The sequence below is a fragment of the Siphateles boraxobius genome, unplaced genomic scaffold (genome assembly GCF_051911475.1).
Source record: "Siphateles boraxobius isolate OS27281-9 unplaced genomic scaffold, OSU_SipBor_1 35, whole genome shotgun sequence".
NCBI lineage: Eukaryota > Metazoa > Chordata > Actinopteri > Cypriniformes > Leuciscidae > Siphateles > Siphateles boraxobius.
Genome location: NW_027508975.1, coordinates 16,679,283 through 16,701,664, shown reverse-complemented (window position 1 = coordinate 16,701,664; position 22,382 = coordinate 16,679,283). Strand labels below are relative to the sequence as shown.

The window sequence follows — 22,382 nt, the reverse complement described above, 5'->3', positions numbered from 1 at the left end:
CCCAAACTCCTGCAGCATAAAACAAAACTGAGTCAACCAAAGATTTATATAGTTGTGTAAATGTCAAAAAACCAAGATCTGTACATAGTTTCATTTTACTCAACACAGAACCCAATGCCCTTCCAGCAGACTCTGCTAGTATTTTTCTTCCCTCTGTAAACTTCATATTTTCATCAAAAACAAAACCAAGGTATTTATAATGACTGGTATATTTTAAGGACACAGGCCCAAACTGAAATACATAAGTACTCTGTAATTCACTTTTTTTCCTAAATTGAACAACTTGTGTTTTTTCATAATTAATAGTAAGACGCCATTTTCTACACCAGGAACTCATAATATTCAACATATTTTGTAAACTTACTTCATTTTCAGCTATCAAAACAATGTCATCTGCGTAAAGCAGAATACTTAGATTCATGTCCTCAATTTGTACACCCAGATTTCCCTGCTTAATTTCTTGGGCTAAATCATTTATGTAGAAAGCAAACAGGGAAGGGGAAAGTAAGTCACCCTGCTTCACCCCAAAAGGTGTCGGAAACCAGTCTGTTCTCAAATTATTTATCTGTACACAAGCAATGGGGTCTCTGTAAAGGAGTTTTATAGCATTATAAAATTCCCCATTAATACCAAATGAAAGTAATTTAAACAGTAAAAGGTCTCGATTAACACAATCAAACGCCTTTTTGAAATCAACAAAGCAGGCAAAAGTACTTTTACCTCTATCCAAACGCGCTCTCACCACCGAGGATAGCACATAAATATGATCAAAACAGGACCTGTTTTTCCTAAAACCATTCTGTTCATCTACTAATCCCCCATAAGCCTCCAAAAAAGCATTAAGTCTGTTGTTAAGGACTCCTGAGTAAATTTTATAGACTGTACTAATCAAACTAATCCCTCTATAATTCAGCGGGACCCTATGATCATCTTTTATGGATTTCGGGATAGGTTTGATAATTGATCGATTCCACACAGATGGTATAATACCATTCTGAAAACATATACGACATAAACAATGTAGAACATTACACAAGCTAGGGTTCCTAAGTACCTCGTTAGGGAGATCTTCAATGCCCACAGCTTTATTTACCTTGGCTCTATCTAGTACTTTAAGTACTTCCTCTAACGTAATATCACTGTTCAGTATATCATTTTGATAGTATATTGTGTTCATCCCGGTTTCCACCTCCAATTTTACTTTACAAGTTTCTTCTAAGAAATTATCATCAAATAAAGAGAAACTACTATAGGAATATAATTCACGATAATCCTTTTCCCACTTTTTTAATATTTGTCCACATTCAAAAGAAGATTCGCCAGTTTCAAATAAAACCTCCATAGGAATTAATGTTTTCTTTTTTGGACCTAACTTAAGTAATTCCCTCCAGAATTGCTGAGGGTTACCAGTTTGTAACTGTTCTAATTTGAGGGCCTGGCCTCTTTTAAACCTTCTTTTACAAAACCTAAGCTTTCTATCAAAGCTAGTCTGACACTGTACAAATTCACTATGCAAAGCCCTCCTCTCCCCAAATTTCCCAGGATTACCCTTAAGAAATAATCTTTCTGCCGATCGTAACTTCGACCATAATTCATTTAATTCATTATTCCAGTAAGGTTGTTTAACTCTGTAATATTTCTTTGTAGCACCCATATTCTTTACAGGACAATATTTGTCCATCTCAGCATGTAAAAAATTACAAAGATTAGAATAACATTGGTCCATATTTTCTTGATTTTTATGTACACTCTGTAATTGGCCTATTACCTCCAATAGGGCCCTACAACACATATTTGAAGACAGGAAATCAACAGGGTAATTCCTGTCTCGTCTTGCATATTGTGGACAGTCAGCCTTACTCTGAATATTGACCACCTCCCCCGCTTGAAAACGTAAACAAAGAACTGAATGGTCAGGGATTCTGCTATGATCATCAATCAGATCAAGACTTCCTGGACCAACCCTGTCAAAAAGTTGTGAAGGTAGATAAACATTAAATCCAAGACATGTATTCAAATTAACATGAGGCGTTACAATATAATCCACAACAGCTTTGCCCCTTACAGAGATGGAAGTAAAGTTATCATTTTCCGGATTCAGCCTCCCATTAAGTATACAGCATTTAGAATCCTTCAAAAACTCAAGAAAGGTATGACCATGCTTATTTACATTGGCATCCAGAGCTAATCGAGGAGGAAGATCATCTCCTTCCACATAGTCCTTAAGCGCCCCGATCCGGCTATTAACATCACCACATATATAGATTGAGTCCACCTTGTCGGTAACAGTATATATCAATGCCAATAGATGGTTGAAATAAAGATCTGCATTCCTGCCCCAGACAGATGATTCTGGAGACAGGTAACATGAAATTAAAATGAAAGAATATTGCGATTCTCTATGCTCAAAACATAAACAAAATATCCCATCAACTGTTTTATCAACAATGCAAACTAAATACTGCTCCAACACAGCATTTTTAACCAAAAATCCCACTCCACCCGAGGCTTTAACAGCCCTCTTATGAGCAATACGATTGTGTATTAGTGTTTAGTAGTGTTTCAATTAGCAGGTTACTAAAATATCTCTAGAAAGTCATACAGGTTTGGAGTGACATGAGAGTGAGTAAATGATGACAACATAACCATCTTAATCATTAAAAAAAAGAAAATGTTTTTTTATGGTATTTTCTTTTTAACATATCATGAATTATTCATATACAAATATTACATTTTTGAGGAGTCACACCATGTGAATTTTGCAACCTAAACTAACCTTGCTTTGCAATAAAAAGGTCAAATTATCTGATATTTTAGGAAACTTACTGACCATGGTGCTTTGCAGGTGCTTTCTCTATTAAATCACTTCCTGTTTTTTTTATTTATTATTTTTTGTCCATGTTAGTTGCACCACATGACTTCTGAATGAATCTTCACTGGCATTGATTAAGCCTGTATTACACAGGGCTGTATAATGAATGAGAACAGACCTATTCAGAATTTGTACCAGCAGCACTGCATGGTTCAAATGGATCTCCATCCATTGAGATGATCAGTGATAATGATCCTGATTCATTTGAATGGCTGAGCTGTATGACTCATTTTTGGTTTCACAAAAAACCTTTCAGTGAACAGTTCTTTCTTATTGTAAAGAAGATTTTAAAAATCCAGAGAGCCATTTTCCACTATAAAGAATGCAGAGATGGATGTTAAAGGTTCTTCATGGAACCACAGTTCACAATAAAGAACATTTGTTGTCAAGAGGGTAGGAGTAGCGAGTGATTTTCTTGTTTTGTTGTTTGATTAACATTAATGACACGGACAGCAGCAGGTTTATTAGGCTGTCAATTTAAGACCTAATGCATGCATCCAATATACTGATACACATTTTATTTTCTCCCAATTGTTTTCTACATTAACATAACCAAATGTGTGTAGATGTATACCAGCCAAGCCTGACCTTTTTGACATATATTGGTGGGTATTAATGTTTAGGCATTCATTTTATAAAGTTAACTGACCACTACTAAACGCTTTATAACTACCTGAATTAACCATGATTTACAGTAGAAATACAAGTTAATAAAACATTTATTGACACAGTAAGTAACTATTACTATATGTCTGAATAATTAGATGTATGAATGTACTTTTAAATAGTTTATTAATAATTTACTTACACTTTCCAAGTGATCCTATGAACCACTGACAACTCCTAAATAACTAGTTAGTAAATAATGCAATACTTAAATAATCATTAATAAAGTTTGAAAATACAATAATTAAACAAGTTATAGATATGCTAGCTATAATTTATAGCTGTATTTATAAAATGCTTATTAATGTCTATTAATGCTTTATAAATGATTACTGTTTACTAATGCTTAAAGGTGCCCTAGAATTTGAAAATAAATTTATCTTGCCATAGTTAAATAACAAGAGTTCAGTACATGGACATGACATACAGTGAGTCTCAAACACCGTTGTTTTCTCCTTCTTATTTAAATCTCGTTTTTGAAAAACACCCCTGAAAAAAAGGCGAATCTCCACATAACACCGACTGTGACCCAACAGTCGGGATCATTAATATGTAAGCCTCCAACATTTGCATATGCCAGCCAATGCCAGGCGGAACTGCGCAGCCGAATGTGAAGACTTTTCATACCTTACCGTTCAAAAGGAATGTCAACAGGCGTGGTTGATGTTTATATATAATCGGATACCGCAACAGTTTAATTCAAAGTTGCTAGTTTGCTCTGCCCATTTCACCATTTCGACTTATTTTCGAACCTGGGACAATATCAAGCAGGCTTCTCTCAGCGTCTCATAGGCCTACTGAAGAAGGGGGTAATTCCAACTATATTCCCGCAAGTGGTAAGTAGTGATTTTATTAACGATAATTTACACTGTGTTATCTAGATCCAGCGCAAGATCCTAGTACAGTAACTAATATCAAACTCCAAGTAACTAGCATACATAACTAAATAGTATGACAAAGTATTTATGCTGAGGTTAATATTTCTTGCCTGTGTTGTCATATAAATCTACAAAATAATACTTTTAGATACATATGTAAATTCCCTTTTGTCAAATAATTGTACTTTCGTCTATTTCATCAACAACACGTCAGGGGCTAAGTACGTTAATTTAGTTGCTCAAAGATAATGTTAGCTCACTCGATCCTTCTAGCTAACGTCACATTCTACACCACATAAGTTGAAGCTATATTTATTTGACAAGGCATCTAACGTTAGTCCATTTGTTCAAATGTTTTAATTTTTGAAAACTGACGTATGATTATTTTGCACGCTTGTATTTCAGAGTGCACCACAGCTCTTCAGAGCAGAACTCCTCATTACTATTCATGACCCTTCCAAATAAGGTAAATACAGACCATTTCATTCTAGGGCCAATTTCTAGAGTTGAAAATGGACCTGTAAAACCATATCTGGACATTTTAAATGCCCTTAAACAAGCCACATACCCTTATGTAGATATCAGAGACAAAATTAAAATATTATTTCAACACATTCTAGGGCACCTTTAACTAAATAAAGTGTAACCAAAAATTGTACTGACTCTAAACTTTTGAACGGTAGTGTAAAGTGTTGGAAAGTTCGTCATTCTCTTGGGTTAATGTACTAGCACAGCTCACTCACCCTCTGGGTCCAGCTGTGAGGTACTTTGACTCTTTTTTCCCAGTCCCACCATGGCGGCCATCTTCGCCCCGAAGCTGGAGCGCCTCTTCTTGTCATCGTCCTCATCATCATTCCTGCCCAGCGAGCACATGTCTCCACCCACACTGGAACTCTTGGTGATGACGGAGCCAGGGGTGGCCGTCTGAGCCCTGTGTTTCATTTTAGATGTAAACTCACTGTCAGCAATATCAGAAGGAGGTGATACAGGAAGAGGGAAGGAGAGGTGGACAGGGACAGGAAGAGAGAGGAAGGAACAGGCTTAAGCTATAGGATTTAGGAGCAGGGTCAAAGGTGAAGGACAGTCACACTGGTATAACAGCCACAGTGTATGACATCTCCGGGGAGCAACATGACCAGCATCTATACAGTGCTGCAGGGATGACCTATTTTTCTTAAGCCAAAACCCGGAAACAAGTTGCAATTTAGCACTTCCAGTTCTATCGGACTGAAGTTATTAGGGTTTTGAATGGGTTTTTGGTTAAATGCCTGAAATAAGTTCTGTGGTTATTTTCACATTTATTCTACAATATAAAATACATCGGTAATACCCCCTTGTGATATAAACAAACAAACAAACAAACAAAAAACTTTGTGTCTAAATCGAACTCCAGAGGTTGTCTGGGACATTAAACGTCTTCATGCTGAACAGATAAATACTCACTAGTCTACTTTCACAGCCTCATTGTGTTTTGTGCTCTCGCAAACTATTGTTGTTTGCAAAAAAGTAAATGTTTTTTTAAATGGGTCATAAACTGAATTTTTTTAAATTATTTTATAATGTTTCCTGAGGTGCAATTATATTGTTAGAATGATTTTTACATAAAAAGGTCATAGTTTATAAATAAATAGCCATTTTCCACCCTGATTTTAGCCCTCTGATTTGAAAACTCTGTTGGAAGGGGTGTGAACTAACGAATTACAAATACTCACGTTACTGTAATTAAGTAGTTTTTTTTCAGAAATTATACTTTTTGAGTAGTTTAAAATTTTTGTAATTTTACTTTTACTTGAGTACATTTTAAGTGATGTATCGGTACTTTTTCTCCGCTATTTTCCTTCTGTTTGTGGTCGTTACTCGTTACATTCTTGTTTTAATTTAATTTAATTTTTATCCATCAACGTGATTGGATCGAGTAATTGGTCTCGTGACTGTCATCAAATCAAATTAAGGATAGAAGACTTTAACCGCCTATTCCTGCTGTTACTCGTGACTGCTGTGGAAGTGCATTTTTCACGCATCAATTCAATCCAGATATCAGCGTCTTCCTCTAATATGCTAAGGTACATTTCACATATAGGCTGGCCTGTCTACAGGGCCTAACATTTGGTCTGAGGTTGGGGGTATTGCGTGACGAGTTCATAATGCGGTGAATTCCCGCTCCCATTTACTTCACAATCGCATTATAGAGAGACGCCCATCACGATCTGTGCACTGCCGCGTCTTGCGCTCGCCATGCCGCCAGATTCAGCATCAGTGCACTCTATGAACCATGGCGTTAACTTGAACTAAACATTTTTCATGATCAACTTTTGTTTTTTTGTGTGTGGATGCTGCTGATAAAACAGCTTCGCGGAGACTACAAAGAGACATGCATTTGTGTGTGTGTGTGTGTGTGTGTGTGTGTTTGTTTGTTTGTTTCTTTTGTAAAAGTTTCCTGGATATAACTTCCCTATTTAATGCACAATTTTCCTTACAAATTATATTAAGCATTACAATGTGAGTAAATGTAGCCGTGTAAACTGTAAGGGATGATGCCACCCTTCTAGAAAAATGTCCATTTACGTTTAAATTGTAACATAATTAATAGCATGGAATTAAAGTGTGTAATTAGCGTTAGCTCACTATCTTAGCCTTTTTGAGTGCATTAGGAGAGGAAATCTGATAATATTAGTGATTCTCATTTATCAGAACACTAACATTGGTAGGCTACCGTTTTGGAGAGAAATTGGGTATTTTTTAATCTCTCTATTTAACCCATCTCATGGTGTGTGATGCTGAACTATCATATGAGTTTCTAAAGGTTTTTGAATTCTTTGCACAGTTATGAATATTGATATTTTTTGTGCAACAATAGCATGCTCAGGCCCAGTGGCCTTTTGCCTAATTTTAAATGCTTTTTTCCCCCCAAATAATATGATTTAAATGGTGATGCGTGTACTGATTTGATGCATTTTAAAAAGATGGATGATAGATATTCTTCAATCTTTCTGACAAAGAACAAAATATAATGTGAATTACAGTATGTGCAATTTTTTTTTTTTTTTATAAATTGTAGTGCACAGTGTTTATTATAAGGGGTAGAATCCGCAGCTCAGTACTCACTACTCACTACTCATGAGTACTTTTAAATAAGCTACTTTTTTACTCTTACTCAAGTAGTTTTTTGGACAAGTACTTTTTACTCTACTCACACTACATTTTTTGGAATGTAATGGTACTTTTACTTGAGTATGTTTTTTCAGTACTCTTTCCACCACTGGTCTGCTGTGAGACTTGAATGTAAACGCCCACTGCTGTTATTGGCTAACATATTTGCATATGAAATAAGTATTACATGTGGAACTCTCTCGAAATCTTTTATTACGTTTTTAATATTACAGCTGGCAAGATTACCTAATCGTGAAAATTGTTGATTATAGCATTATATTTTGATTTACTCCCGTTGAATGAAATGTTGCAGCGATGAGCATTGTAGCCGATGACAGATATGTCTGTGGAGTGCATGAATGCAGTGATCTAGTCAATGCAACTCTGCACTCTCACAAATGCTTTCATCATAACTAACAGTTGAAACACAATGAAAATAAGAGATTCATTGAGCAATGTAGAAAGTGTCATTAATTATAATTGGAATTTTGGCAAGAGTCCAGAAGTCACTGATAAACTCACGCTGTGTGATTGACAGCTACAGCAATTATAAAGGGAGCATTCTTTGATCCCTTTCTGTGTATAATTTATTCAAATTTAAATAACAGATTATTTTAACGTTAACATTAACAAACATTAATACATTCTGTAACAAATGTATTGCTCAGTCTTCGTTTAAGTTAGTAATGCATTAGCCTTAACTGATGGGACCTTATTGTAAAGTGTGACCAAAATCTTTGATTTTGATTGCAGACTTGTTATTTTGTAAGAAGTCATAATGGTGTCAAGAGATGTAAAGACTGTGTGCTGCTGTGTCTATTTTGAGTTCACCTGCCATGAGAGATTGCTGTAAAGAACAAAAATGTCTCTAGTGTAAAGTCAATCTCTACAAAATTAATTGAATTAATCAGCATTAGGGTTAGCATTATTTAATTGAATTGAATAGGTCTACTCCAGCATATCTTGTAGAAAGGTCAGGTATGGAATAGAGACTGTAATATATTAAGTATTTATCCACAGAGGCACAGTTTGCAGAAAGCTTGTATAATGACCTATTTTAGTGACGTGAGACAAGCTCTTGAGTCAAACAAGGGGGAAATAATGAGACAGTGACTCATCAAACTCAAGCTCTCTCTCCTGAAAAGATATGAGAAGATGGCTTTAGGATACTAACATGAGATTGAATCCTGAATCCTGTGCTAGTGATCCATCTTACTACCAGAAACGAGAGATTACTTTCTGTTTGTTTTTCTGTGAATGGCAAGTTTTTGAGTGAACATCTTTTCTGGGTTTGTATCTACCATATGAAAATACTTTCAGAAGAATTTTCTGAGGATTGTTCTATTGACACTGAGTTAAAATATTTCTACAGTCTTGAAGAAGAGGATGTAGCTGTTTCTATGACAACTATCTTCAACAATAATCTTTGCTATGAATGTTAAAGTCTTTATTAGGCAGGATCATCAGACATTAAACACTGTAACACTATACAAACTGACTCAAATGTATGTGTTATTACTTTTTTATTTATTTTAAATATGCCTCTACAACCTGATATTGCTTTGTATATTGAAATCAACAGGTTTCGGCAGGTCCTATTATTGTATCTGTCTACAACTGTCTAACTTATTAAAATATCTTCAAATAGTCTGAACAAACTATCTTACATTCTTGAAATACTGTACTTAAGATTTTAGACAAGTTTTTGTCGTTTTTAACTGTACTTTTAACAAGAATATAAAAAACTTTTTTATGATACATATGAGAACATGCAAACGGTTAAGATTGGGCTGAAAAACAGAAGGAAGTGCAGGGCAGTAGGTGCTACAAAGATGGCAAAGATGCATTAAATTGATCAAAAGCGACTGTAAAGACATTTATTATTTCTATTTCAAATAAATGCTGCTCTTTGGACTTTCTATTATAAAAAAAAAAAAAAGTGTCACAGTTTTTAGAAAAATAGCAGCAGAGCTGTTTTTAACATTGATAATACGAAACGTTTCCAAATCAGCATATTAGACTAATTTCTAAAGGATCAAGTGACACTGAAGACTGAAATAATAAGCTTAAGAGACTTCTTTCAAAAACATAAAAACCCCATTACCGACCCCACATTTTTTAACAATATAGTAACTATAAATTACAATAGGCTCGTAGTATCCTTCACTAGAACTGAGTCCCTGGAGTATACAATACTATGTTCTGAAGCAGGGGAGTCTGAACAGTAGCCAGGTTATCCCGATATATTTTCTGTTGATATGAAAGATCAGGTACATTTAGCAATATAGAGGGTGAATTATGTATTTGATGTATAACACAATGCTATGACAAACTATATGCCTTTCTCCACTGACGTTCTAAGTTCAAAGCGTTTCTAAAGATACTGATATTTAGAAGGCAGACTGAGATAGCAAACCCGGACATGGTTTGTGTAACATTAGCAACACATCATTAGCTGTTTGATAACGTAGTAAATTAAAAAGCTAATCATATTAATTACCGTTATGTGTCCGACATTGTAAAGAGCGATATCATTGTGCAGCATTTACTACAGTAATTTTTGTAAAGTTGACCAAATCTCTGAGCTTGTGTTAGTGAGTGGAGGTGGGGTTAATTTGGATATTCATGGATCTGCATATACTAAATGAAGCAAGGGTGTAAAGTTATGTTCAAGCTATTTTATGGCATGAAGACATTTTTTTTTTCACAGGATTTTTTTTTTCAGGCGAGACCCTACAGGTGAATAGGGTAATTTTTTTAACTAGCAGATATCACCATGAAACTTAGCCAGTTGATTACCTAAATTAAGATGAGAAAAAACTGTTTTACAAGTTTTCTGTAATTTAATGTTTAAATATGCAAATGAGACATTATCTAATTAAATATGCGCTAATTTGCATATATTTTAAAAAACAAAATCTGAGTATTGGATAAAGCCAGGTTTCAAATTATTTTTTCATTGTGTTCACATATTAGATGGGAAACAAATTACAGAGGGATCTATGGATATCTACTTTTGTTATCCTGTAAACCAGAATATACTGCCAATAGCCTTAAAAAATGATTTTCGACATGTTTTTTGGAATAAAATGTTATATCAATCAGGCTAGGAATAATATATTTACAAATCCCTCTGTAAATGTCTTCATAATATAACTAGGTACAAGACTGGAAAGTTTGGTGTATATAGGTGAAACTGAAGTGGAGATTTCAGACTTGGAGTATGAGAGAACAGTCATTTTGAGAAAACGGGCTTTAAAGATTTAGCATCAGCCAATGAGATTGCGCATTTAGAGTAAAATCCCCCCTTTTACTTTCGCGATTGGTTGCTGATAAAAAGGAAATGACCATATTTGGATCGGGCATTATTGTTCAGGAGAGAGAGAGCTTTCTAATGGTGTGTGTGATGACAGGGTGCAGATCACGATCGCGGAGCAGAGGGATGATTTATAACGACAACTTTTGATGAATTTATGAGAAATCTACAGACGCAAACAGACAAAATGTAGTAGAATAAAGACCTAAATGTGTGTTTCGGACTTTTTTTCACCACAAGTCTGAAAGAAGACATGTTATTGAAGATAAATATCCCAAAATCTCAAAATTGACCAGTGAAAAAAAAACAATGTTTTGGCCTGCCGTGTCTCGCCTTAAATATGGCATGTTGGTGATCAAAGTTTTAAGGGATACAATTATTGACTACAGGGGGGCTTTAAGGGCCTTATCAGCAGGCCCGGAGTGGGTAATCGGGAGAATTCCCGGTGGGCTGCTTTACTTTTGGGCCGGTCGAGGATTTTTTTTTTTTTTTTTACATTTGTCACGTTAGTCTATTCTAGGCTACACACATTCCGCATTCTGACACCGCAGCACGCAGCCTATGCAAGGGTTGTACCATGTGACGGAGTTCTCCCCTCCCAAATAGAGTTGGTTGGGTCCATAGCTCGTCTTTTTCCAAAACGTTTTCTCAGGTAGGCTACTGATAGCTGGGCCGGCCCTACCGTAACGGTAGGGCGTCAGGTAGGATGGATGGGAGGAAGAGGCCAGGAGGGGCTGAAAAAGCCAGGTAAAAAAAAAAAAGGCATTGGAGGAGGATGCGGCCAAATGTGCCAAGACAAACACAAGTGGCAACAGGTAAATAGAGATAGGCCTAGTAATGATTAGCATTAGCAACGCTGCAACGTAATTATTCGGCTAATACTGTTGTAGCGTTGTCAACCTATTCACAAGCAAAATATTAAATTTAATTAAAATATTAGCCTTTTTGTATCACCCAATTATGGCGATTCATAGACTTTGCGAATATTATGCAAATTTTGATAACAAAACTCAAGCTTGATCCCTGTATGCAGTAAAATGACCTCTTAATTATTGTTTTGTAGCTTCTGAGCAGCAGATAAGCCAGTCCCCGCTGAAAATGAGGAGGCCATGACTACAGCGAAAGGTAGAGCGGATACCAGAGTAAACAGTATGAGTTAAAGTTACATAATGTAAGAAAGAGCAGTATGCTTTTGTTAATTTATCAACCTATCCTTGTGGAATAGTGGAATATTTTTTGTTAACTTCTCAGCTTAAGTTAATTATTATTTAACCTTTACATTATTGTTGAACCATGGTATTAATAAAAACTACACAATAGTAAGAGCTAAACTGTTGCTTTTATTTATCCAATTTCCACCACCATGGAAAAGTGGGCTGGTCTTAGGCCTGAAACTCCCGGGCTGAAAAGTGTCCCCACTCAGGCCCTGCTTATCAGTCAAAACAAATGAAAATGGTGGGTTGACAGAAGGACTTCACGTGACAAAGGAGGACTATTGCTAACTATGGCATTTCATTTTGGCACTTAATCTCATGCTGCAGCAGCTCAGTGTGTTTGTGGAAACTTGAGAAACCAATGCAGACATAGAGGATTAATGCTGAATGTTTTCATTTCCTGTGACGTTTAGGCAGAAGCTATGAAATCTAATGATTGTGTCTGTATGAATACACAATAACTTAGATAGGAAATAACCTTGTCTTGCTATGAAAATGGCATTTGACTATGAATGAGACTACCCCTCATTAAAGCAACATGAATGGGCGTCATACAGTCACAAACAGTAAGAGGGATAAAACATTTTGAAGAGCGCTGGTGCTGCTTTGAAATGACTGTAACCTAATAAAAATGCATTCTGCGGTACTCAACATCTGTATGAGTGCACAGAGTGCTGGTTATGTAAGAATTCATGCTACTGCAGTTGCTAATTAGTGAAAAATTCAGTTGACAACATTAAAATTCTATTTTATCTGCTGAAACGTTTTAATGATCACAAACACTTCATCTATATTCAGTTAGTGACCCACAAACTGAAAACTTATTGAAGTGGAAATTGGTGGAAATGCTTGAGAACTTAAGCTTGTTTCTTGTTTTTGGTCTAATTGGAATGGAGATGGCAGCTGTTCATGCAGAACTCCCCAAGGTTAATAAGATGACAGTGACTCAAACTCTTTTGGGACAATATGACGAATTAAAGGGCAGTGGAGAGTGGTGCCATCTAGAACTACCAAACACAGGATTGAATAACAAGACACATGCACTGACAAAAAAGTGAAATAACTGTGTCATTTATTTAAAGTGCATTTTTATGTTGGTCTAATCTAAAAACATAGTTCCCTTTCAGTCTGTCATGTTCAACGTTAACTCTATACTGATGTATGAGGAGCCGACTTAGGAGCCCAATCACCCTCAGGTAGCAAGAAATCAGGCCATTGAAGATTGGCGAGTGATATTTGCATGCCAAGCCACTCCCCCGGACAAACGGGTATATAAGCTGGCTGGCAACTCACTCATTCAGCTTTCTGCTTTGGAGCCGACCTGTTGTTTCTACTCACTCTGCCATCCGCCTTCGCTAAAGAGAGGCGAGGTTCTTCTGTTGGAGAAAAGGCGCATTCAGCTACACAACACTTTGAGGCAGCATTCGATGATGGTCCATGTTCTCTCAGTGGGGACATGACCATCATGATGTTAAGATCTAAACACATGAGTGCCCTCCATTATTCCCCGTTCTGGTTTCTCTGCACCACAGAAAGCCACTTCGGTTAATAAGCAGGGTAATCTATGGATTGTTGTGGGAGTTCTTCCAACAGGCCAGTCCCCATGGGCCACCCACTCCTCACACACATCGCGAGCTTTAGAGCTTTATGATGAATCCGCGGGTCTTTCTGACGGGTGACCTAGCGTCTCATTCGGAGCTCCTGCGGAGAATCAGTTGTCGATCGCTGCATCGGAGGGTGGGCTTGAGTGCTCCAGGGATGAAGACTCTGCAGAGCTGCTCTCTTTAGGGAGAGCAGTGCAGGTTGAGTCGGACCCAGAGCTGACAGCTATGCTTTTCTGGGCAGCTGCAAGCGTAGGGCTTGAGTGGAACCTTCCACCTTGTCCTGAACTCTTGAGGTTGGACGACTGGTTTCTCGGCGCAAGGCGTGCTTTGAAGCATCATCTATCACACATCTGTTGCCACCCTATCAGCATGTGGTCCTAGCTTGCATTTCTAAGGGCAGGGGTACCCTTAGAATAAGTGTCCAGACATGTTGTTGTCACAACAACATGTTGGGCTGGGGCACTGTATGCGACGGGCATGCAGCTTCGGGCTCCTGGACAGGAGTTGCTAGCAGTATTGTTACAACTGTTGCTGCAGGACAAGCACATATTGGTCCAAAGGGACAAAACTGCAACGGTGGCGCACATCAACAAACAGGGTGATTTACGCTCACGCTGCAACTCGTCCGCCATCTCCTCCTCTGGAATCAGAAGCAGCTCAAGTTGCTCCATGCCGGGCGAGCTCAATGGTGCGGCTCATGCGTTCTCACGACAGCTCACACTTCCGGGAATGGAGACGCCATCCCCAGGTGGTCTGGATTTGATTCGGGGACGCATTTAGGTAGGCCTTTTTGCCTCTCCGGAATCCTCCCATTGGCAGCTTTTTTACTCCCTGACTGAGGGGACCCTCGGCACAGATGCGCGGGCACACAGGATCTATGCAAGTATGCGTTTCTCCCAGTGAGCCTGCTTGCATAGACACAGTGCAAGGTCAGGGAGGATGAGGAACAGGTCTCGATGGTTGCACCATACTGGCCCACCTGGACCTGGTTCTTGAACCTGATGCTCCTGGACCTTCTTTCTCAGAGATGAGGCACCATATTGTACCCACCTCAAGATCTCTGGCACCTGCAGAGACTGCCCAAAGTTCCCAACACTCCTTTTCTTACAGTACAAGTGCTGCCCCTGAAGGAGGCAGACCCATCCCCCGAATTGCCCAGCCCAGACAGAATGCAGAGCTGAGTTGGAGCTCACTCTACATGGCTCCTCTTTAGCAGACATCTGCAGATCTGCAGGCCGGGTGACACTTAATACCTTTGCGAGATTTTATAATCTACGGGTAGATCCAGTTTACAGATCCAGATCCAGTTTGATAACGTGTTAATGGTATAATAGGTAGGTGGCCGGAAAACTGGCTTGGTGTAGCAGTGTCTGCTGTCATAGCTCAGCGTTTGTAGTAGTTCCATCCGTTTCCAGGTAGGACCTACCGCAGAGTTTTCTTCCATATGTAGCACTGCCAAATGGTCAGTCCATATGTGTATTTTCCACATGTTACCTCCCTACGGACAGGATGTGGCCTCTGTAGAGTCCCTTTCCATCTGGACTCTGCATACTTCCCCAGTGTTATCCAACCAGTTGTGGCTGAATAGGGTAAAGCAGAAAGGAACAGTAACTATTGATCTTCCCCCTAGAAAGTTCTGTTCTTCAGTCCCACCAGGTACGGAGGTCTGTTCAACTTACATTTTGAGCTGGGAAGGGTCAGCATTTATGGCACTTTCCATAGGGATCTCATGCATCAGTATCGACATAACATTGAATCTGACTGACTAAAAGTGAGCGTTTTGTTTACTGTTGTAACCCTCCTCCTATATATACACACTGCCGTTCAAAAGTGATCAGTAAGTTTGTTTAAAGTTTTTAAAAGTCTGTTATGCTTACCATAAAATACCATTTATTTATTTGATTAAAAATACAAAACAAACACTAATATTGTGAAATATAACGTACAATTACTTTTTTTTAATTTGATTATATTTTAAAACGTAATTTATTATTGTGATGCAAAGCAGAATTTTCAGCATCTTTACTCGATTCTTTAGTGTCACACGATCCTTCAGAAATAACCATAATATGCTTATTTGCTGCTAAAGAAACATTTTTTATAATTATCCGTGTTGAAAACAGTTGTGCATATTTTTTTTCAGGATTCTTTGATGTATAGAAAGTTCAAGAGAACAGCATTTATGTAGCATTTTAAATGTCTTTACTGTCACTTTTGATCAATTTAATGCATCCTTGCTGAATAAAAGCATTAATTTCTTTAATTTCTTTCGAAAAAAAAAATATTCTCACTGACCCTAAACTTTTGAACGGCAGTGTATAATGTTACAGAAGCTTTCCATTTCAAATAAATACTGTTCTTTTGAACTTTCTATTCATCAAATAATCTTAATTTGTTTTTACACTGTTTTCAACATTGATAATAATAATAAGAAGAAATGTGTCTTGAGCAGCAAATCACATATTAGAATGATTTCTGATCATGTGACACAGAAGACTGGAGTAATTATGCTGAAAATTCAGCTTTGCCATCACATGAATAAATCATATATATATATTCAATATATTCAATATATATTCAAAAAGAAAAGTTATTTTAAATTGTAATAATATTTCACAATATTTGTGTTTTTTCTAATTTAATTAAATAAATGCATCCTTGGTGAGCAGAAGAGACTTATTTTGAAAACAAAATGAGAATACAGCAAAATTACTTAACTAAACCACGTTTGCGACAAGTTAATGCTTTGCGCCTTTAAACGTTTTTTTTGTTGTTGTTGTTTTTTTTCATTTAACATTATTAATCAGCAGATTAACTGATACAATATCTGATCTTACCTTTTTATATTCACATCCAGGTGGGAGAAATATTAATTTTTTTTGGTAAATACTGGTAAAAATTCTTAGACATCAATGCTTTGGCTCTCTGGGCCCAGGATTCCCATCTATCATAACGATTTTGAGCGTTTAGGATTTTTTCTTGCACAGAGTACTACAGCTGACCCAATGGAAATGTAAAACTGTTCTAAAAAAGTATTGTCCGGACCTCCACTAGGAAGGAAATATAGATCCCGGACCTCTTGGAACTTTATCTTAATACCCCTCCCTTGATTTAGGGGCATGATTAGACTGGGGAGAACATTAGCTGAGGACACAAACTGGAGAACACTAAGCTGGAGGACATTAGCTAAAGGACACTAGTTGGAGGACATTAGCTAGGTTTATGAGACAATCTGCTTCTAACCTCTCAGGTTCCTCCTGTTCTTCCTCCTCCTCTGGGTTCTCAGTAGACAAACCCACCCCCCCTTCATGCCCTGCCCCCAGTGTGCTTGTTGTAGTTGCTTCCAACTGCTCAACAACAACAGCGACCTCTTCTCCCTGACTCGGAAGGGCCTCCGCACGGCTGACATATACACACACGGACAGTCAGTCAGACAGACACACAAACACATAAACCAAGCCATGACATCGTGAAAGGAAGCATGCAGGACAGAAAAGACACAGAACAGACAGCCATGAGCTTGACAGACATGCAGATGATGAAAATAAAATAAATCTTTAACAAGATAACAGAATTAAAGTGTGAAAATAAATTAACACTCCTAATTCTGTGACAATAAAGGCCACAGAATGATGTTGTCATATACTTTGAGATTCTCCTAAGTCTTAATCCTTCTGTTAATGGGTTAATCTTATAAAAATGGAGTCCAATTACAAAAACATGTCCAAATCATATTTCAATAATACACTTTAAGCTTATTTATAAAATGAAATGTTTTTGCTTTGTATTGAAACATTCATGGAAAGTAAACTCTTATTAGTGTCATGTGAAAAAGTCTGCTCAATTCTGTGATATGAAAATAAAACAATGTTGTATAATTTAATTAATTAATTAATTAAAGCATTCATTAATTGTTAAAGGATATTAATACTTTTATTCAGCAAGGAAATTGATCAAAAGTGACAGGTAAGTATTTTAAATTGTTACAAAAGACATCTATTTTAAATGAATGCTGTTCTTTTGAACTTTCTATTCATCAAAGAATCATGAGGAAAAAAGGTATCACGGTTTTCATTGATAATAATAAGAATCATATTCGAATGATTCTGAATGATCATGTGACAGTAATGGCTGGGCTGCTGAAAATTCAGCCTTAGCATTACATAAATAAATTACTTTTTAAAATATATTAAAATAGAAAACAGTTATTTTAAATTGTAGTAAAATTTCACAGTATAAATATTTTTTGAAAAAAAATAAATGCAGCCTTGCTATGCATATGATACTTTTTTCAAGACCATTAAAAAAATCTTACCAACCATAAACTTTTGAATTAGTAAAAAAAACTTGAATATACCGGTATACTTGAAATAGTATATATTTATTGCAATACAGTAATTGATACGTTTAAAAACGTTAAGCAGAATATTTGTTTCTCTATTGATTTTGAGGTGAAATATGAGCTGGACATTTCTTCATTAGAGTCACCTATACAAGTCTATTCAAAAACCTGTGATGTCATCTCAGCCATTGGTAAACACACTCTTGGAAAGTTCAGAGGTTTGGTTCACTTCACAAGCAGGCAGAGCCACACCTGAACTCATCAGAAGCACAGTAAGTGTGACCAGAGGGTTTTTCCATAGCTGAAGATACATCCACAGGTATAACAGGTCAGTGGGTTTATTGTGTGCCTACCTGATCCTGCGGCTTGCTCGCACCCTTTCTGATTGGACAGACATGTAGCTCGTGCTGCTAAGCCGAGATGCACTCGACATAGCGGACACGTCGCTTACATCACTGTCTGATGACCTCATGGAGAGACTGTCCATCCCCTGCTGTGAGAAAAAAATAAACAATGCTGATTATTACATTAAAATTATGTTGCAAAAACTGACTTAAAAATAGAAACGAAATAAATCTCAAACACGGTCCAACAGTGCCCAACCCACTTTTTCAGCTGCATTGGTTCCGGAAGTATTTTTCCATTCATTTTTTTCCACAGGGATTTTAAAAAAGTCTATGTTAAAGCATTATGCCATGAAACAAACCTATCAGCTATGAGGTGAATCACTACAAATGTTTTTTTGAAGCAAAAAAATCTGACAAAAAGACAAAGGTTTAAAGACTGTCGGCTTTAATGGGGGAAAGAACTACAATCCCATGGAGCATTGCAAATGACAATCAAATTATAAACAATGGTAAAAAATGAAACTATTCATTTAAAGTTGTTAATTATATCTATAGAAACAATATTTTTTTAAGTGTTTTACAAAATTTGCACAAATAAATATACATTTATGAACTTAAATTAAATATTCAAGTATTTTGAGTATAGGGGTTGCGTAGAGCTTTGTTGGCGCGATTTGCTCGCTTTGTCTCTCTGATTGGTGGAATTTTCTATACAGCATCATGGGCAATGTTTTTAACCACAAATTCCACTGATAAACGTTATTATTTTAAAATAAGTTGAAATAATGGAAACAGATGGCTTAAAAAAATATATCATCGATTAACAACCTCAGAGCTCACAACAGGTCTTTCTTTAAAGGGTTTAAAGTTAGTGTTATAAATCAGTTTCCCGTGAAAAATGAATGTTCCCAAAACGCGACTGTTGCACTCTAGAGTTTGATGTTAACATGTTGCTAAGCTAACACTAATACTCTAATAACCATAAAAATTAGATCACAGATCACACAAATAATTATTTTAACTATTCAGTAATAAATGAAATATTAGTATATTTTTGGTCAAAAGTTCTTGACACCATCAGCCATCTTGGATATATCTAAGATGGTTTGGATTGCGTTCTGGAATTGAATTGCATTATCCAGGGTTAGATTTTGGTCCAAGTGGTTTGTCTGTGCTTATTTACAGTAGAAAGTGCATTGAATGCTGTCTTGGTAGGCAACTCACTAGGTTTTAAAGAAACCAATAACTAAAATGTTTATAAAAGTCACAAAGGATGTCATATTCAAGAGCACACACAAATCTGAACTGACAAAAAAAAAAAAAAACTAGGTTTATATAACTTCCGTCATTAATCAAAACAGAATAGAGGACGAAGTGAAGTATTTGTAACATATGCAAGAATTATGGGAAATAGTGTACACGTGCCTCTGTTGAAGATCAAATAAAAAAGAGACGTGTTATATAACTACAGGATTCTCAGTGCTCATCTTTTCTTATAGTAAACTCAACACGAGTCATGGTGGTGTATTTCAGCAGTATATCAGGAACAAGCTTTTTTACAGATACTTGACACCTTATGTAACCATGAGGAACAGCTAATCAGTACTTAATGTCTATGTGAGGGTCTTTATATTGTGTCCTAACCAGGCACAACATTGTGTCCTAACAAGCAACACACAGTAAATCATTAATGTTAATCAGAGAGCTTTTGAGAAATATTATTAGATTTTAAAATAAGCGTTTCCAATTAGAATTTGTTTTAAAATATCATTCATTTCTATGATGGCAAAGCTGAATTTTCGGCATATTAACTGCAGTCTTCAGTGTAACATTTGTGCTGCTTAATATATTTATGTAAAACTGTGATACATTTTTTTCATAATTCTTTGATGAATAGGAAGATTTAAAGAACAGCATTTATTTGAAAGATAAATATTTTGTAACATTATAAATGTCTTTACTGTCAATTTCGATCAATTAAATGCATCCTTGCTGAAGAAAAAATATGAATGAATTTTTTTTTAATCTTACTGAACCCAGTCTTTTGAACGATAGTGTACAAGCTGTAAATTACGGACTCTGAAATATACTGTTTAAATTTAAACAAAGTACAATTTTTTTTTATTGAATGATGTCTTTAGTTAATGTGATTCTCTACACCTAAACTTACTTTGTTTGGACACATGTGTGAACTAGAGGAGAACTGACTTCAGTTCATACATCTAAAATCACCAAAACACCAGGTGATTAAAAGTTGTTGCACAAATTGCTGATATTTTGTATCCAAATATTTTTGGCCCCTTTGTAGCAGTCCTATTCATTTTGCTTTCACAATGTAAGGGTGGAAATGAATTTTACTCCAACTGAAGAGAACATTCCTTGCTGCAAAGTAAACTATTCTCAGTCCACTGGTGGCAAAGGCCAAACGTCTGTCATCGGACATGTTTGTAAATGCTTAAAATATCACCTAAGAGAACTATCTGAGACTGATACACTGGCTGAGACTTCTCGTCTCTACAGGGTTATTCTAAAAAATCATGAAGTCACCATGAAGAAAAGCTTCAAACAAACAGCTCCTCATCTATTCCCAAATTTTAAGGATACAATTGCTTTACTGTAGAAAAACTCAAGCAATGACAGAAAGAAACATACCTTTGATGGATCCTTCAAAGTGCCTGCGTGACAGCAAAAGACAAAAAAGTTAGATGTATTGAAACCCATTACACAGAAGCACTGTACTGTATGTAAATTCATAAATGTTGCTTGTTGATACAAATACACATCCAACAAACTCCGAGGCAACACACATTAGACAACAGAAGTTATATGGACAGCATTGTTCAACAGTAGGAAATTATAAGCTGATTCAGTCCAACCCAGATAAACAGATGTGCAAGAGAGCACAATGCCATTAAGCAACTGAATGAAAATTGATTTGACCAGTCATTTAAATACAATATGAAATGGTTTTATGAATGCAAGTTACACATGACTGTGCAGGAGATGATATCATCAATAATTCTGGCAGGAAAAAAGGAAGGGACTGTATTTTGTACCATGTACTGTATATCTGCTAAAGATTTACTTTGTCGGCTTTTAGGAGTACACTTGCACATGATAAGATCAAAGCACACATGAGCTCGTAAAAGAGTAATGGACTAAAAGCCACTAAACTAAATAAATAAATAGATAAATAAGTAAACAAATCACAGGTTCTCTAAGGAATAGAGTACAACAGTGCCAACCAACTTTTTCAGCAGCACTGGTTCCGAAAGTATTTTTTCCATTCATTTCTCTGATAGGGATTTTAAAAAGTCTTTGTCAAAGCAACAAAGTATTTGGAAATCAGACAATATGGCTTTAGTGATGGAAAGAACTACAATCCCATGTAGCATTGCGAACAGCATAATCAAATTATAAAATATATAAAACTACGAATTTAAAATGTGATTATTTATAAAAACAATAGGTTTTAAATATATTGCAAAACATGCATATTATACATAGAAATATTTCAGTATTTTGAGAGAGTAGATCGACTCGATTATGTGCCGCTTCATGGTAGTGGGTGGAGCTAAATAGATCTTTTAATGTGGGTTTGCTTGTTGTGCTCTCTGATTGGTGGAAGTGTCTGTAAAGTATCATGGGAAATGTAGTTTTTGGACACAAATTCTGCTGTTAAACTATTTTATTTTAAAACTAAGAATGGAATTTTTACTTTTGGGAACCCGCTTGTTGCACTCTATTGAACGAGCATATTAAATAACATTTAGCAAGCATCAAGAACCCCCCCCCCCCCAGGCTTGATTTAAACACTAATGCCTGGGGATTTTGGTCTCATATAGAAATAACTTACTGAATTCCACATATTTTGCCATGTCAACATTTATGCAATGAAGTAAAACAAATCTTTCTGAAAGATAAGACATCTTATCCTATTTCTGTGAACCACTGAAAATACTGGAATAATTTTGAATACTGGTCTTTAACATG

At 36.3% G+C, this 22,382-nt stretch overlaps 1 protein-coding gene across 50 annotated transcripts in view; it reads right to left on the bottom strand.

The window, feature by feature from the left end:
- rims2b (regulating synaptic membrane exocytosis 2b) overlaps nucleotides 1–22,382 on the bottom strand; it is a 240,779-nt gene that overhangs the window by 26,384 nt on the left and 192,013 nt on the right. For 40 of the 50 annotated variants that reach the window (XM_077196592.1, XM_077196603.1, XM_077196595.1 and 37 more), the window contains 4 exons: nucleotides 21,042–21,064; nucleotides 18,396–18,535; nucleotides 16,944–17,102; nucleotides 5,160–5,347 (listed from right to left, as the gene is read on the bottom strand). In XM_077196592.1, coding sequence (XP_077052707.1) covers nucleotides 5,160–5,347; nucleotides 16,944–17,102; nucleotides 18,396–18,535; nucleotides 21,042–21,064 — 510 coding nt within the window. The remainder of the gene's footprint in view (nucleotides 1–5,159; nucleotides 5,348–16,943; nucleotides 17,103–18,395; nucleotides 18,536–21,041; nucleotides 21,065–22,382) is intronic. The other 10 variants (XM_077196620.1, XM_077196622.1, XM_077196593.1 and 7 more) reach the window with 1 other exon arrangement.